The sequence below is a fragment of the Choristoneura fumiferana genome, chromosome 24 (assembly GCF_025370935.1).
Source record: "Choristoneura fumiferana chromosome 24, NRCan_CFum_1, whole genome shotgun sequence".
Taxonomy (NCBI): Eukaryota; Metazoa; Arthropoda; class Insecta; order Lepidoptera; family Tortricidae; genus Choristoneura; species Choristoneura fumiferana.
In genome coordinates this window covers 1,754,449-1,771,137 of record NC_133495.1, presented here as the reverse complement: position 1 = coordinate 1,771,137, position 16,689 = coordinate 1,754,449, and the positions used below count along the sequence as shown (strand labels likewise).

Below are 16,689 nucleotides of genomic sequence, written 5' to 3'. Positions count from 1 at the left end.
GTATATTTTAATATGTTAGGTAACAAAAAATATTGCATAAATTTTATAATGAATACATTTTGTGATGATTTCACTAATAGATACTATCTCGCACACATCACTCAAGTGTGAAATGTAACCACCATGAGTAAACTTAGATTCACAAGGTATTTGGAAAAAGTTTTCATAAGATATATATGTTTTCATAATATCTTTGAAAAATGATATACATATTTTTTGTCTTCATACATTCAATTATTCTTACAATCTTTACCACAACATAGCCTTTAATAAGACAGTGGTTGTTTTTATTGTCAGTTCCTAATTTAAAATGCAAATATTTTACCCACTTATATATTTTAACTGTTTTGTCAGTCAAAAGAGGTTCAGTAGAGGAAATAATGAAATTTGATGACATTTTAACTAAGGCAGTATTACTCTGATAGAAGCGTTTTTCATTAATTCTGTTTATTAGCTGTTGTAAAGGCATATTGCAAGATTTCAAACATTTTTTTATTTCAAACATATAGTTTTCGTATTGAAATGGAGAGAAGTTATCTAGTGAACCAAAATTTAATACATCATCTGACAAATGTATAAGATTGTGAACATTGTAAGATACATACTCTTGTCCATACAGTTTAGAATAATTCCTGACAAAATACATTAGTAAATCCTTTGCATAATTATTAAATTCTATACACAATACTGTACTGCATAAAATCCTAATTGCACAACTAAGTGTTAAAAAGTGTGCGTATTGAGAAGGTTTTAATCTATTTTCCAGTATAATTGGACCTGTGTAGAGAAGTAACTGTCTAAACTCTGTAGCCTTCCATCGGTCCAGTTCAATAGATGACCTAGGTAATCTTGAAAAATCATTTGAGCTAATACAATTTCTCATATCGAAGGTGGTTTGGTCAAAATTATGTAAATCATTTTGCTTCATTCTAACCGAAATATTACCCTTTATCCAAAATTGCAACAACCTTTTCATTACACCCAAACAGACAAGGTGCATGTAATCAAGTGGGACGCCTTTTATTAAATCTAAGTCCAGTTGTAATAAAGGGCTTGGCTGGATGTGATAATCATCACCATACTGACCGTCGAGGAAACCTTGGTCTGTTCGCAATTCTGAATGCAAATCATTGTAACAAACCCTGTTATTTACATAATTTCCCTCAGTTATACATTGTGGCACTCTTTAGGGGAGGCCTATGGTGACACTATACATTATTTTAATTTCGGAATGGTATTAATAACAAGGTACAAAGTGTTTCGGACCTAAAGAAATTTCATAGCAATCCTGTGCACTAGCGCTCCAAAGCAAAATGTTTGATGTATGTAAAAATATTTTTATGGCCATTTTTTTAATAAAAAAGAAGGTTTATTATCTGGTACATAAAAGGTACATTTATTTGCTATTGAAATTATATCTCGAAGTTGCGTATATTAGCAGATCTGTGTGTGGCCGGGCTGGGTAGTACACTTCTCAGCCCGGCCACATTGGATGACCTGTAACTGGCAAACTATGAAGGTACAATTAATTTCCGACTTGGTACATAATAGTACATAATGGGTACATTTTATCACTGTAATCACAGCCTTGTACGAATATGTGGCCGGGCCAGGAGGGAACACACTCCGGAGATTACCCGTTACACACAAACTTAGTTACATTTCACAAACTGACAAACTTTTGCTCTTTATAATATTAGTATAGAAAACCAAACTGTACGGTCAGCATAACAAGAGGCAACACCTTTGTACCGTGTCACTTTAAATTTGGGTGAAAGCGACAAAGTCCCAGTGTCTAGCTACTTATAAGGCTGACTGTACAAATGGCAGCCTAAATGCCATATGGCATTCTATACCAGTCAACCATAGGGCCAAACAAAAACACACTAAAACAAAATCAGAACAGACAAAGTTTTTTTGTAAGGAAATCAATAGGTACTGCACAATAGGGCTTTCTGAGCTGCTTCTTTATCACCGACACCCACCATATCCTGTCATATGCCTTTGACACGCCCGTGGCGCACCGCATACCACCAAATGTATAAACACTGCCTTACAGGCCAAAGCAGTCTAAACATAAAAAGTATAAACTAGGCCACAGTGAGTGTCTAATGGCCCATGCATGCATTCGCGCTAATTAACATTGTGTAACTGGCTGTAAGTAGGTATATTGTAGGTACTTATAAACGTATAGAAAAAATAAGCCTGAATTAATCTTACTCACATTATGGTTAAGGATATCGGGTAGGTATATTTAGAGTTCAGTGGATTCGACTAGCCGAAGGCGAGCCAGTGAAGGCGGCGATTCAATCGGTGGGTGACCGAAGTCATAGGCATTCTCTGGCCAAGACCACTCAGTCCAGTTCGGGGGTCCATGTCGAAGCGTCATTCGAGCCAGCGAAGGCGACGATTCAAACGGTGGGTGACCGACGTCATAGGCATTCTCTGGCCAAGGAGACTCAGTCCAGTTCGGGGTCCATGTCGAAGCGTCATTCGCGCCAGCGAAGGCGACGATTCAAACGGTGGGTGACCGACGTCATAGGCATTCTCTGGCCAAGGAGACTCAGTCCAGTTCGGGGTCCATGTCGAAGCGTCATTCGAGCCAGCGAAGGCGACGATTCAAACGGTGGGTGACCGACGTCATAGGCATTCTCTGGCCAAGGAGACTCAGTCCAGTTCGGGGGTCCATGTCGAAGCGTCATTCGAGCCAGCGAAGGCGACGATTCAAACGGTGGGTGACCGACGTCATAGGCATTCTCTGGCCAAGGAGACTCAGTCCAGTTCGGGGGTCCATGTCGAAGCGTCATTCGAGCCAGCGAAGGCGACGATTCAAACGGTGGGTGACCGACGTCATAGGCATTCTCTGGCCAAGGAGACTCAGTCCAGTTCGGGGTCCATGTCGAAGCGTCATTCGAGCCAGCGAAGGCGACGATTCAAACGGTGGGTGACCGACGTCATGCACCAAGGAGACTCAGTCCAGTTCGGGGTCCATGTCGAAGCGTCTGGCCAAGGAGACTCAGTCCAGTTCGGGGATCCATGTCGAAGCGTCATCGATGGCTATTTAATTGACGTGGAAAAATTGATTGTTTTAATCGATGTGTAGGTTTCAAAATCCACCGACTTTCCAGCCACGGGAATCTCGAGGTGAAAGTATACCTATCTACAATACTCGTTACGTCGTTATTTTTTCGTGAAATACCTACAGAGTACGCATCGGAATAATCAATTCATTGCTCGTCAAATATATGCAAAATTACTAAACTATATTTGAGCGTCAAAAATGGCGTCATCGTTAAGATAATAAACTACTTATGCGCGGAACTATGCAATACATACCTAACACAGCTTTCTACTATACACTATCTAATATATATAGTAAAAACTACTCACCTTTTCAGAATAACTTCCGGTGTCTTCCATTTTCAAGTAATTTCAACTCACAGCACTTTATAACCTATAACTTCACGTGCATTATATTTTATTTTATTTTTTCTGTACACCCGCATTAAATCCATAGTCGATGAAACTTTGCGTAGAGTATGGAATTGTCCGTCGCGGGCGAAATGCCGAGTATGTTTCCATTATCACTTGTCAACAATAATAAACCTGTGTAGTATAATGGTAGTATACAGTTGAAATTTTATAGCCTTCTGAGACTGGCTGAGACCCAGCATTATGTTTTTTAATTAGGAACTTTTTGACATTCTGTAAGCTCAAAATTAATTTTGTAATTTGTACGCGGGGTCTTAGGAGTTCAAAATGTCGGACTTTAAAACAACTGCCATTCGATTTGGTTTGAATCCTCTTGCTTGGTTTCTAAATGAACTAATTGGATACAATTTGTGGCAACCTTGTTGCATATGCATAGCAGGCTGGAAAGGTAGGTATAATATTTATGGCTAGAATGATCTTTGTCATTGTTGACACATAAGATTCGTTCCTAGAAGCTTGTGACATTACACATATTTCTAACTCCAACCGGAATTATTATTATCACCGATAGTCCGATAAGATCCTCAAAGTGCACTGAACACGCAACCGACCGAGCCGACCATAGGGAACAGGAGGCTCATTCACATTTCTTATCCTATCCCCATAAATTCTTTCTAAAGGCTTATTAAATTCTTTCAGCGAAAATTGTTTTGAACAAGATCGGTTCAAAGGTTTTCGAGATATTTCTAAAAAACTGCCTTCCTTAAAGAAAAGGACGTAAGTGCCATTAGATTTCAGTAACGATACGACCTTTTTTAATAGGCACGGAACCGTTCGTTGTGCGTGGTCCGACACGCACTTGGCCGCTTTTTTTTAAAATGCAGCGGTGCCAGAACGTCCCAAAAGGGACGATTTTTGTCCGTTTAGATATCGCAACGTCCCTTCGATGTCCGTTCATATATTCCGTCCCTTTTACGTCCCTTTTCAAATAGTTATCCAGAATAATTTACTATTTTTAATAGGTACTTCATTTCATTACTCATTACAAAAAATAATGCGTTTCGTTTCATTCATCTAAGTAAGTAAGTAGAAACGAAACGGAAGAAAAGCGCAGCGCGTGAATGCGACAACTTCAGACTGCTGGCGATATTCAATATTGTACCATCCTTTTTCCACTCGCAGTGATCCCGTATCGTATGACAGTGAGTGAGTGAGTGATAGAGAGTGGGACACGACACGAGTCGTACTAGCGTAGCGCTAGCGAGCGACAAATTTGCTATCCGTTTTTCTTTCTTAATCAAATGTTTGTTTGATTATTTTAATTTGTTTAAAACTGAAGTGCGTGTGGTTTGTACTAAATAGTCCTGCATTCATTACAACTAGGTACTTAGTCAAATACTTAATATATCATAATAAACCGGTGCAAGCAGAGGAACCCAGCTTTTCTACAAACAAACCTGCGTTTGTAATTAAATGTTATAGATATCAATCAATAGATGTCTAATAAATAGTTTGAGAACTTGATAGGTTCCTAAATAAACTATCCTTAGAACTATTGTCAGGCTACATTAATTTCAAAAAGTATTCGGGTTACACTATACTATTTACCGGCCCGCATAATACCGACCAAAGAGTAAAGTAATGTATATGAGAAAGAGTGGCAACTCTATGGTCAAATTGCATGTATGGAAAGAGCTGCCATCTAAAGTTTTATAGGGTAACTAAGTTTGACATATACTTACATATAGATGTACATCTATATTTTATTAGATAGTATGCATACTACGCAATTGGTACGTAAGATGGAATGAGATTTAAGAAGATGCGTATTCGGTTATCAATACATAATAAATTTACAAACGTATCGAGTGTGATGTTTGTAAGATTTATACTAGAACGAAAACCGAATACTCATCTTCAGAAACTACATTCCATCATACGTACCTATAAGAAAAGAAAACTGAAATCGCACTAATTGAGAAATTAGGACCAATCACTTCAGCGGCACATGATTATTACTATAAGAAAAACACTATTTGAAGGAAAATGTAATCGTTTATTAATTTTCAATCTAATATCTAGTTTGATATAATTAAAAAAACCGTGATATAATTAACCCCGTGTCTGAATTTACTTGACCATTAATTTCAGTGATTTGTGACAAAATCAGAACACTACTTAATTTCAGCGAAATGGAAGCAGTTGGACCATTTTTGATATTTTGTAGATTTTGAGTGTTGTAAGGTAATGTAATCCTATGCTATGCTAAATATCCATGCATTTTTGTAATGACCAGAATTAAGATGTGGGATGACACTATTCCATTGTCTTGTTACAGTTTGACCTATGTGGCAACTATTTAGCCCGGTAAATTGTCTTGTCTTGTCAGGTAAGTAATAAAAAATAAATAGCTGTGTTTTGTAAATGAATATCATGAATTCTTATTTTCAAGGATTGATATAACGTTTAGTAAGATTTGGTGTTGAAACCGGACTATGTTATATAATGTAGGTACAGTCACCAGCATTAATATATGTCACAGCGGAGCGTGCAAAAATATCTGACACGTCCTTCCAGCCCTAGAAATAGAGTCGCATCAGATATTTATGCACGCTTGTTGTGTCAGATATTGGTGCTGGTGACTGTACTATGTGGGAGACATCACCCTTTGCCTGATTAAGAATCTCACACTAAATTGAATATGCCTGTTCATTACTTAGACAGGCAATGGGAATACCGTATCCCACACATTTTTTATGGTTTACAGGAAGAATACGACTTTTGTAAATACAAGGTGTTAATTAAATAACTGAAAACTAGAAAGTAGTTTGCTCAGAATCGAGAGCAGAATCGATTGTACTATGTTTTAAATTAGGTTGTGTTTGTGTTCTTAAATACCTTTTTTTATTGTGCCCAGTTAAAAGTTACGACTGCAATGCCAATTAATAGTACATTGTGTCTTAAGGGCGGTATATAAAAAAGGAATTACGAACGAGAGTCTATTAGAAGCCCGAAGTCCAAGACTGAGGGCATTAATGAGTCGATGTTCATAATTCTAGTACCGCCCGTGCGACATACAATGTTTTACATCCCATTTGCAAGTACAATTGTATATTTGTAAAAGTAAAACTTATATTTTTTCAAAAATTGCCGATACCGTTGACTGCGGTCTTGGCAGTGCCAGCTCCACCTCCACAGCATGTACCCGACGTGTACGCGCTCCTACAGCAGCGCGCACACGGGGCAGCAGCATACCATGCAGTAACAAACTCAGTTACCGACCTTGGGCTTCTTGACAAGAAAATTAGTACGGGCAATGACTCATGCGACCGACCACGGGTTTCATGACAAGTACAATAATGTCGAGGGTTTTATTTGGAGGGTTGGAACCAAGGTAGCCTGCATGTTACGACACTGTTTACGAGCAAGTGTGATGAAAATATTTTAGCGAGGTTGCATATTATTTAGATAATTTAATATTGGCTGTTTTGCTGTTAATATGTGAATTTCTTCTAAAAACGTCAAACGTCAAAGCGCAACTGACAAATACGAATTATGAGTAGAGCAAGTGTAGAGTTAGATATAAAGTAGAATTACTGACTTAGCAAAATACACGAATATGTTATAAAATAATGAAGGTATTCAAAAATAAATGCCAGCAACTAACTTAAAATTAAAAAATATTTTTGGCGTGTCTGAGGTTTTCAGTTATTTAATTAACACCTTGTATAAAGAACTTATATAAATACACGCTTGTTCTTTTCGACCTAGTAAAGGGTTAACCCTTTCGTTTCGGCAAAGTCGTACACAAAATCTACCCAGTTTGCCAGGTTCAGTGAAATGATGTCGGCTCCTCAGTCCTATAGGCGAGTTAACTCGTTCACAGAAATTATGCTCATACGCCCGAAAGACGATTTAACTCGGCTAGGTAAAACGCTCTGAAGAGCCGATTGACGAGATAACTCGTTTGTTAAAATTGTCAAAATGATACTATAGCAACTAGGTATGAATCAAGTCAAGGCCAAGAGTACGGGACACAAAGTATCCGGCTCCGGAAGTAATTTCCGATTACCCTCATTGGCTGTAGTCAAAAAATTTGGAAACGGGTATAGTCGGCTACCGAATCTGAGAGCTTATCGCACAAAACGAGTTAACTCGACAGCCGGGGTGAAAGGGTTAATCTTGAGAACATCTGCCCCCGTCGCCGTCTTGGGATAACACTACTATACTTGGTTTGGATAGGTATTTAACTAAATGTAAACAAACTTCAGCTGCCAGATTTGGTACACTCAAGGATTTTTAACATTTTACTTATCTATCATTGTAATACAAACTAGACTAGTGTATTTCAATACAGAAAAGTAAATTTTTTAGATAGTTTAATGGGGAATTTCAATATTTATGACACCGATTGATGCCGTTTTGTTTACATTTAGTTAAATACCTATCCAAACTTAGTCAAAAATAATCTTATGTTTTGTCAAACAATTACAGTATATCGAATATACAAACTGAGACATGGATGCACAGAAAAACCAGAAACAGAGACCAGCGCTGGGAATCAAACCCAAGTCCTCATCATTCCGTGCTGCGTGCACGCCCCTACACCCCTACACTACCACTGCAGGAGTACAGACACGAATTTCTTCTATGCACCCATATCTCAGGTTGCTTATTTCTACAACGCTACTTAAGCAACAGCACTAGCGACATCTATGTTTCGCTCTCATCGAGAGACGTAACACACTTTCGGAACTAACCGCTCACCCAGACAAGAGATGTCGCTCATGTCGCTACTAAGCAGTAAGCAATCAAATTATGATTGGTTATTTGGAATCTCTTAGTTTTTTTTTTAATTTCTACTTAATATATTTAGTATAATTCTGATTTACATTACGATTCTGAGTATGACAGTATAATTCTGATTAACAAAATTAATCGACCTAACTAATATTATGAGAAATCTAATTATGATTGTAATTGGTATGTCAAATAGAGGAGAAAAGGAACGTAACATTAAAACTTATTTTTTATATGTTTTGTGTTTGTTGTAATATGTTTGAGCTGCCATTTTCATAAGATCCTCCCCATTATACGTTAATTTTCCTTCTAATATCCTATTTATTGATCTGCACCAGCTATAAATTATAATATTTATGGATGTATCAACAAAACAATCCTTCACGTCATCTTTATGATTTATGCAATCCATAAAATTGAAATCAGCAACTATATCTATGAAGGCTTTAATTCTTTCCTTGAGATTTGGTTTGTAACATTCCGTATTTAAAAATGTAACAGTTATATTTTGTATTTCTTGAAAATATGCTACTAAGTTTTCGGAAGGATAGCAAAGCCACTTTTTATTTGTTGTATACTCTTTGGCTCTGATATATTTGTACTGTTCGCTATCTGGATTACCTTTTAATGTATTCATGCAACTTCTGCACCCTTTGACTACTTTCTGTAGACATTTTGACAATGCCCACCCGCAGACATAAATTCTTTGATCAGCCCCTGGTTTTGCAATACTTGTTACGTTTTGCATAATTTCCAGAGGCTGATCAATTACAATGTTTTGGGTCTGCGAGGAGCCGACTTTTTCTTTATTTTTGATGAAAAAGGACAGTGACTGTAGGCAGTCGTTTACATCCTCTTCACAATTTGAGTGAATGGAATGATTGCTGCTAAAATTGTTTAGCAATAGCGTTTTAAATGCTCCCTCAAACCCAATGCAATTGGGAGCCACATTTCTAGCGTCTAAGCTTCTAATACTCCCGAATAAATTTTCAATGGGGTCTTGATTGAAGTTTCTTGTAAGCATTGTATCAATCGAATACTTTTGGTGCAAAAGTTGCCAAATGGTTTTAAAGCCTTCAATGGTTTTTATCAAATTATTTATAGTCGGCACAGATCGTTCAATTTTATGAATGTTACTTCTTAGAACCATAAACTTAACTGTTTTTAACATTTTTAATGACTCTTGCCACAACTCGTGGTGAGGAGAACCCCGCTTTACAGCCGCTCTGTATTTCTTTCCATTAATCACCGAAAAACTGGATGCATTAAGACTATCGAAAAGTTTATCTATCAGTACAACAAATGGAATCAAATTACGGCATTCTGCAGGGACACTTCCTCTCGCCACTAAATTGTCTGTGGCCACTGCCATGCTATAACTGAGGACTTGCACTGCATTCTTTACTCGCATTTTCTTTATTTTTTCCGGGTCTATATGCTCGTTTGTTAATTTAAAAAAGTAAATGTAGGTTACCCCAAATTCAACGCGAGCGAAGCCGTGGGCAAAAGCTAGTATAATTATATAGATAGATACATACTTATATTAAACACCCAAGACCCGAGAACAAACATTCGTTTTTTTTATACAAATATATGCCCCGACACGGGAATCGAACCCGTGACCTCAAGCTTCGTAGTCAGGTTCTCTAACCACTAGGCCATCTGGTCGTCAACAAATATTGCATTGTCATCTGATTTACACATACATGCAAAATCTCAGCTCAATCAGAAACCGGCAAGTGGATCAAATTTAAGTTGCAAGTTTATTGTAAAAAAAAAAAAAACATTTTAATACAAGCTTTAGTTCTTTGCTGACTGTACTGTTTATCGACTTTACTTGCATTGCACCCAAACTAAATTTGCATACCAAAGGACCATGCGTCAAAATGGACCAAAAACCAACAGAGCTGAGAATTAGGTCACTAAAAAGGTCTGCTTATTTACTTTATTTTGTTCTATCGGCACATAGATAAATTCTATTGCATAACCCAGATATACATACATTATAAATATCTATGAAAAACTGTGTTTTTCTTGGTGAATATCGGCAGAACCGTTTACCTTTACTTGCCCGAATTTCACTTACCGTACAGTCGCCATCGTAGCGGCCAAGGTGTCCAAATATTTCTGAGCAAGACCAAATTTCAATAAATTCTGCACACTATAAATACCATTTATATCATAGCTATTGCAATTCCAAAAATATGTAAGCACTCTTTTTTTTTCAATAACTTCTTTACATACGACCAGCCAAAAATATCTGATCACACAAGACATCAAATGTATCTAAGCAATAAAGGCGTCCACAAATATCTGCACATTAAGGCAAAATATACCTTTAATCTTTGAGTTAAGGTTGAATATTTCAATGCATGTCTGTCTTTATTTAAATACCGAGTGGCAGCGTCAGGGATAAATGGAACCCTGAAGTCAGGCAACTATCTATGACGTTGGATGTCAAGCTTTCTGGTTAGTAATGGAATATTACAGCAACTTTCTGCCGTCAGTACAGTACTAGCACAAAACTGTAAACATAGACATAACTTTATTTCGACATCAAACTTAAAATAATACATAATTTACAGAAAGAAAAACATTTGATGATGTCGAAAAGGAATTGACTCAGCATTATGCTGCAGTAAGTATCTATATGCTGCCTACTACAGCGCTGATTTTCAGCACAACACCTTCATATCTTTGCTCCTAATGGTGTTGGACCGGAATCAGCACAAATAAGTTTTTGTCGGAAAAGTGTACAATAAAAAGGTAATAATAAATTTATAGATAACAATAGCTTATTATCTGTGATTAAAATATGTAGAAACCAAACGCAAGTCTGATTAAAAGTTTTTTAAATGAACTAAAAGAATTTCCTTGCTCACCCGCGACCTTAAAAGACCTTGTAAGGTCGCGGGTGAGCAAGGAAATTCTTTTAGTTCATTGATATGGGCCTCCGCAAAGTAACGCCCGATTCAATAAATTATTTGAAAGTTTTTTGATTATTTCAATTATTTTTTTGGAAATATCCTCCTGAGTCCTTGCGTACCTTATAAAGGACCAATTCACACTAAGAATAACAATGGTTTATAATGTACAAATTGTTCATTGAATAAAGATTTCTAAGAATTTAAAAATAGGGATGTGCCGACTAGTCGGTAAAGCCGACTATCCGGCCACTTTTGTAGTCGGCGACTAGTCGGCGAATAGTCGGCAAAGAGCGCCGACTATCCGGCGTCTTGCTTTGAATGTATTTCTTAATAAAAATGTATGTAGAGGGCGAACTACATTAAATAAGAACAAAAACCTTGTTTGCTTATTAATATTTTTATTTTATAATCAGTCTTACACAATTTGAAATGTAGGTAAAGCAACCTTTCCTTTGGTATAATCAATCAGTTTAATTAAAATTACTTGCTTGTAGAGAAAACAAACATACATATCTATTTATCTTACTTAATAAACCAACAAAACAACATAATATCTTTCATCTTGAATAATAAATAGCATTTACATTTATTTCGTCTTATTTAAATTTTAAATAAAAGAGTAGGATTTTTGAATAACAAACTAAACTAAGTAACATTAAAGCAAAATTGCATGTACATGATGTACAGTAAAAATATACTTACTTGTCAAAAAAAACGTAACATTAACTGCTTCATAAAAAAATGCGTACTTATATGATTATTGATTGATTTATAACCTTACATGACATAATCAAATTAAAGTGACAATTGTGAACAACAAAAATATCATCATCTTCTTATATTTTTTATTTTTATAACTTACTTATATTTTTTTATTAAAGGTAAATTATGATGTAAAAAGACTAAAGCTTCTGCCCTTTCTGGCAGCAACCGATTTCTTTTTGTTTCGTATATATTCCCGGCCTCTGAGAAGAGCCGCTCACTGTAAACGGAACTTGCGGGACAACAAAGGTACACTTTAGCGATGCGCGACATTTCAGGATACCTAGAATTATTGCATCTCCACCACTGGAATGGGTCATCATTTCGCTTTATCACCGGTAACGCACAGTAGGACTGCAGTTCATGGGCTGCCTTTGACTTGTCATCTTGAATATCTTCTATTTTTCTTGATGCAAATTTTTGGTAGCATTGCCAAAAATTCCTATGTGTTGTTGTTTCTGTATTGTCTTCTTCGATGGAGGTGCTCTGCAAATCATCTTTGCAACTGTCGCTGTCATCATCACTCATGCTATTTTTCAGAGATTCTAATAAAAATTGAGACCTAATGGTGATGAGATCTTCTGTCTCGAAAAACTGTTGCTTATATCTTGGATCCAACAACGTAGCCAGCGTGAAGACTTTGTTATACTCCACGTCAAATCGACTCTTCAAATCATTTTCCAGCAGAACTTTCATTTCCATGATTTCTTTGTTTTCATCATTGTATATTTGTAGATATTTTTGTAAGGTTTTCAGATGAGGTATTACTTCAGACACCGAAGAGCAACTTGAACTTATAATCTTAGTAATCTCTTCAAATGGCTTAAGCAATTCAATGATTTTTCCTAGTATTTTCCACTCTTCATTAGACAAATTTTCGAAATTTACTGATGTTTTAGCCAGGTATAAAGAAATAGCACGTTTTTGTTCGAAAAGCCGAGATATCATGTAGTACGTAGAATTCCATCTCGTACATACGTCTTGGACAAGTTGGTGGTCTGATAAATTTAGTTCTCTCTGCAAATCACAAAGTTTTGACTGAGCTTGATTAGAGTGGTTAAAGTGTGTCACAATTCGTCTCGATTTTACAAGTAGTTGTGCCATTGTATCATGTTTCAATGCAGTATTAATTGCCAGTTGTAGAGTATTTATGAAACACGGCACTCCCTTAAAAACTGAATCGTCGATTGCTTTCGTCACATTTCTGCCGTTGTCTCGTACAACAGCATGAATTTTGGTTGTGTCTATATCCCACAAAGTTGGAATTTCTTCTAAACAGTTTTTTATATTATGGGCGGTGTGTGCTTCAGGGAAATGTTTCATTTGCAATACTGCGTGATGATATTTGAAACTATCGTCAAACCAGTGAGCTGTAAAACTCAAAAAACTGTCTTTGTTGTTTATGTTTGTCAACATGTCAGTAGTGACTGAAAGTGCAGTTGCACTCATCACTCCTCTTCGTATTTCAGATTTAGTGTCTTCGTAAAGTTGAGGAATGATGTTCTGTGTGAAATACTTTCTGCCCGGTATGTTATATTTTGGTTTAATTTTTCTCATCAAATTTCTAAAGCCAGTATTTTCAACAACTGACAACGGCTGGTTATCAAGTGCAATCATCTCACCTATCGCAATATTGATGTCTCTTGATCTTGAGTCTTCACGTGACCATTGTAAAGCAATACTGTCTTCAATATTTTGTTGGCTTTTCTGACATAAACTGACCTCTGATGACACTGAAGTCGACGGAGTAGGCATTGTTGTAAGTAGTTCTTCTGCTTGACTTTGCGACTGGGAGGAATCATCTCTGGTCGAACATTTGATCGCAGAACCTAACTGAGGTATCAGGGTTGGATGTCGGTATTTAATATGGTTGTTCATACTTGTAGTATTTGCGCTTTTTCCCTGCCCACCACGAGAAATTATCATTTGGCATTGGTTACACTTGACTTTGCGACAATCATTGTCCAATTCTTCAAAAAAGAACCACACACGAGACTTTCTTTTTGACATGATTAATTTAAATTGAATTCTTTAACTTTAATGAACAAAAACAGTATTATTTTTACGCAAAATTACTTTTTTCACACAAAAACTCCGCTCTGACTCGTACAAAAACAAAAATCAATGCGAAGTAAACAAAACAAACAGGTTCCGACTTGCTCGCAAGCGGCGGTTACGAATTGCGCGCGAATCAGCTGTAAACGAAACGCCACGACAATCCCCGACACCGTGATCGGCTTGGCCGACTAGTCGGCCTCTCTACAACCGACTAATCGGCTAGTCGGCTAGTCGGCCAAAGTCATGATCGGCACATCTCTATTTAAAAATAATATCCAAAACAGCAAAACAGGTCAACCACGCCTAGGTCTTAAGCACTAAATTTGTTAAAAATTGTTAGGACTCAGAAGGAGCTCTATCGTTAAGCAGCGTTTCCACCAATAATGTGCGAGGATGTGTTGCGAGGGATGTGATTTTCATTAACCAATAAAAACGCTTCATTTACACATCCTCGTACAGCACATCTCTGGTGGAAACAGCTGACCGGAGCGAAGCGGGGTAAATGAAGCGTTTCTATTGGTTCATGAAAAACATATTCCTCGCAACACATCCTCGCACATCTGTAGTGGAAACGCTGCTTTACTATCGATGTAAATATCAAGTTATTTTGTTACTAATAAATATATCATGATTTTTAAAGGTACTACGAGGGCGACACTGAAAGTTTTTAGTACTGGCCACTTGTAAACAATATAATAAAAAAGTACTTAAGTTTAAATTTTGAAAATTTATCTCTTTGCCGATATTATTGAGTATGTAGTTCATTCATTTGTCATTTGTTTTACGATTTGGCGGCTAATTGAAAATTGTCTGTGTCACGTCAACATGAATTTAACGCGAGAAAATTTTCATGCAATGATTTTTTATGACTTTCGATGTCATTTAAGTCAACAAGAAAGCTATGATAGACTTCGATTGGCCTTTCATGATGAAGCTCCATCTCGTGCGACCATTTACAACTGGTTTAATGAGTTGAAACGTGGTCGCACTAATCTCACCGATGATCTGCGTAAGGGACGGCCTTCTACGGCGACGACTGAAAATAACATCAGTGTATGTGTGGCGAATGATAGAGACTGACAAAAGAGTGACGTATCAGCAGATTTGGACAAGCTTAGGCATCGGTATGAGTCAAGTGCATAAAATCCTTCATGAACATTTGTCGGTCAGGAAGCTTTGTGCTAGGTGGATACCGATATATTTGACCGAGGCCCAAAAACTCCGTCGGGTTGATTGGTGCCGTCAAATGATTCAAAGATTTAACGGAGGTGACTCAAATGCTGTTTTCGACAAACTTACGTACGGGTAACGAAAGCTGGGTTTACTGTTATAATCCAGAAACCAAGAGACAGTCTGCTCAATGGGTGTTTCCTTTCGAGGAGTTGCCAACTAAAGTGAAGAGAGGTCGAAGCGTGGGAAAAAAGATGGTGGCCTCGTTCTTCGGAAGGACAGGTCACTATGCGACAATTGTTTTAGAGGATCAAAAAACAGTTACTGCAGAGTGGTACACTACCAATTGTTTGCCACTTGTATTGGAAAAAGTTCGAGAGAAACGACCTCGAAGTAGGATCCTTCTTCACCACGACAACGCCTCGTCGCACACCGCCAGGCGAACGATCGACTATTTAGTGACGTCAGACGTGGAATTACTGGGTCACCCGCCGTATAGCCCCGACCTCGAACCTTGCGATTTTTATTTATCCCCGAAAATAAAGGAAAAACTTTTTTATGAACACCGAGGAAGCAGTGGGTGCGTTTCAAAAGGCCGTCGAAGAGACCCCTAAGGACGAGTGGGCTAAGTGCTTCTCTCAGTGGTTCCATCGGATGCAGCGGTGTATTGATGTGAATGGACACTATTTTGAAAAGATATAATAAAACTAATAACTTGCTAGTTTGCTCAGTTTTTGATTTTCTAAGAACTTTCAGTTTGACCCTCGTTATACTCTTTGGTCATGATCTGTCATGGCGACAAAATATAAAGAAACCTAAGGTAATCATGGGTTTTATAGTGTCGCCCCCTGCACAGAGCTTTGCCTAATATTCTCTATTAACGAAGTGAACAGTAGATCCATGACATAATTCTTAGCTCTGTTGATTTTTGTTACACTCCCATACAAAGTTGCCCATGGTCCTTTCCATTTCAAGTTCCACCCTGCGGAGACAATCCTGGCCGGACTACCATATCTATGCTTAACTCAATACCTGCTATAAGGACCCTTTTGCTAGGGATTGCCACATATTTTTTCAACATTCATAAATAATCCCATGCAAGTCTGAATTCAAATTATGAAAACAGATCAAGATTCAAATATGCCAAAAGACCAATCAAGTCAGGTCTAGTAAAGACCACCTTTACTTACATGATAAAAATAAAAAACATATTTTTACCTGCATCAAATTTCACTTTTCTTGTTCGAGAATGGTGCTTATCACTTGAAGTAAAACAAGTGGTTGATGAAGACCCAGATGGTATTGAAAATTCTACTGCATTATCTGCTGATGACGGTCCTGTGTATTTGTTATATCAGCTAGAGGTCTTGATTGGAAATATTCCCTTCGAGGTCCACAATAGCTGTGGTCTGCCTCCACAACAGTAGCAATTGATTGTTGTACACCTTTACAAATTAATATTTATTTATTATAATGTATTAATTGATCAATAAAAAATTACAACATTACAGTAAATAAATAAAGAACTAAAAAGTATAAA

General features: G+C 37.2%; 1 protein-coding gene across 1 annotated transcript; it reads right to left on the bottom strand.

Moving 5' to 3' along the window:
* Positions 1-11,872: 11,872 nt before the first annotated feature.
* On the bottom strand, positions 11,873-16,484 carry LOC141441504 (zinc finger BED domain-containing protein 4-like). The gene has a single exon (XM_074106266.1). The coding sequence runs from the start codon at positions 13,929-13,931 to the stop codon at positions 12,018-12,020; it is 1,914 nt and encodes a 637-aa protein (XP_073962367.1). The 5' UTR covers positions 13,932-16,484; the 3' UTR covers positions 11,873-12,017.
* Between the last annotated feature and the right edge of the window lie 205 nt (positions 16,485-16,689).

Bases quoted from the DNA above. Each gene is read 5' to 3' on its own strand.
- LOC141441504 (XM_074106266.1), bottom strand. From the start codon at position 13,931: ATGTCAAAAAGAAAGTCTCGTGTGTGGTTCTTTTTTGAAGAATTGGAC.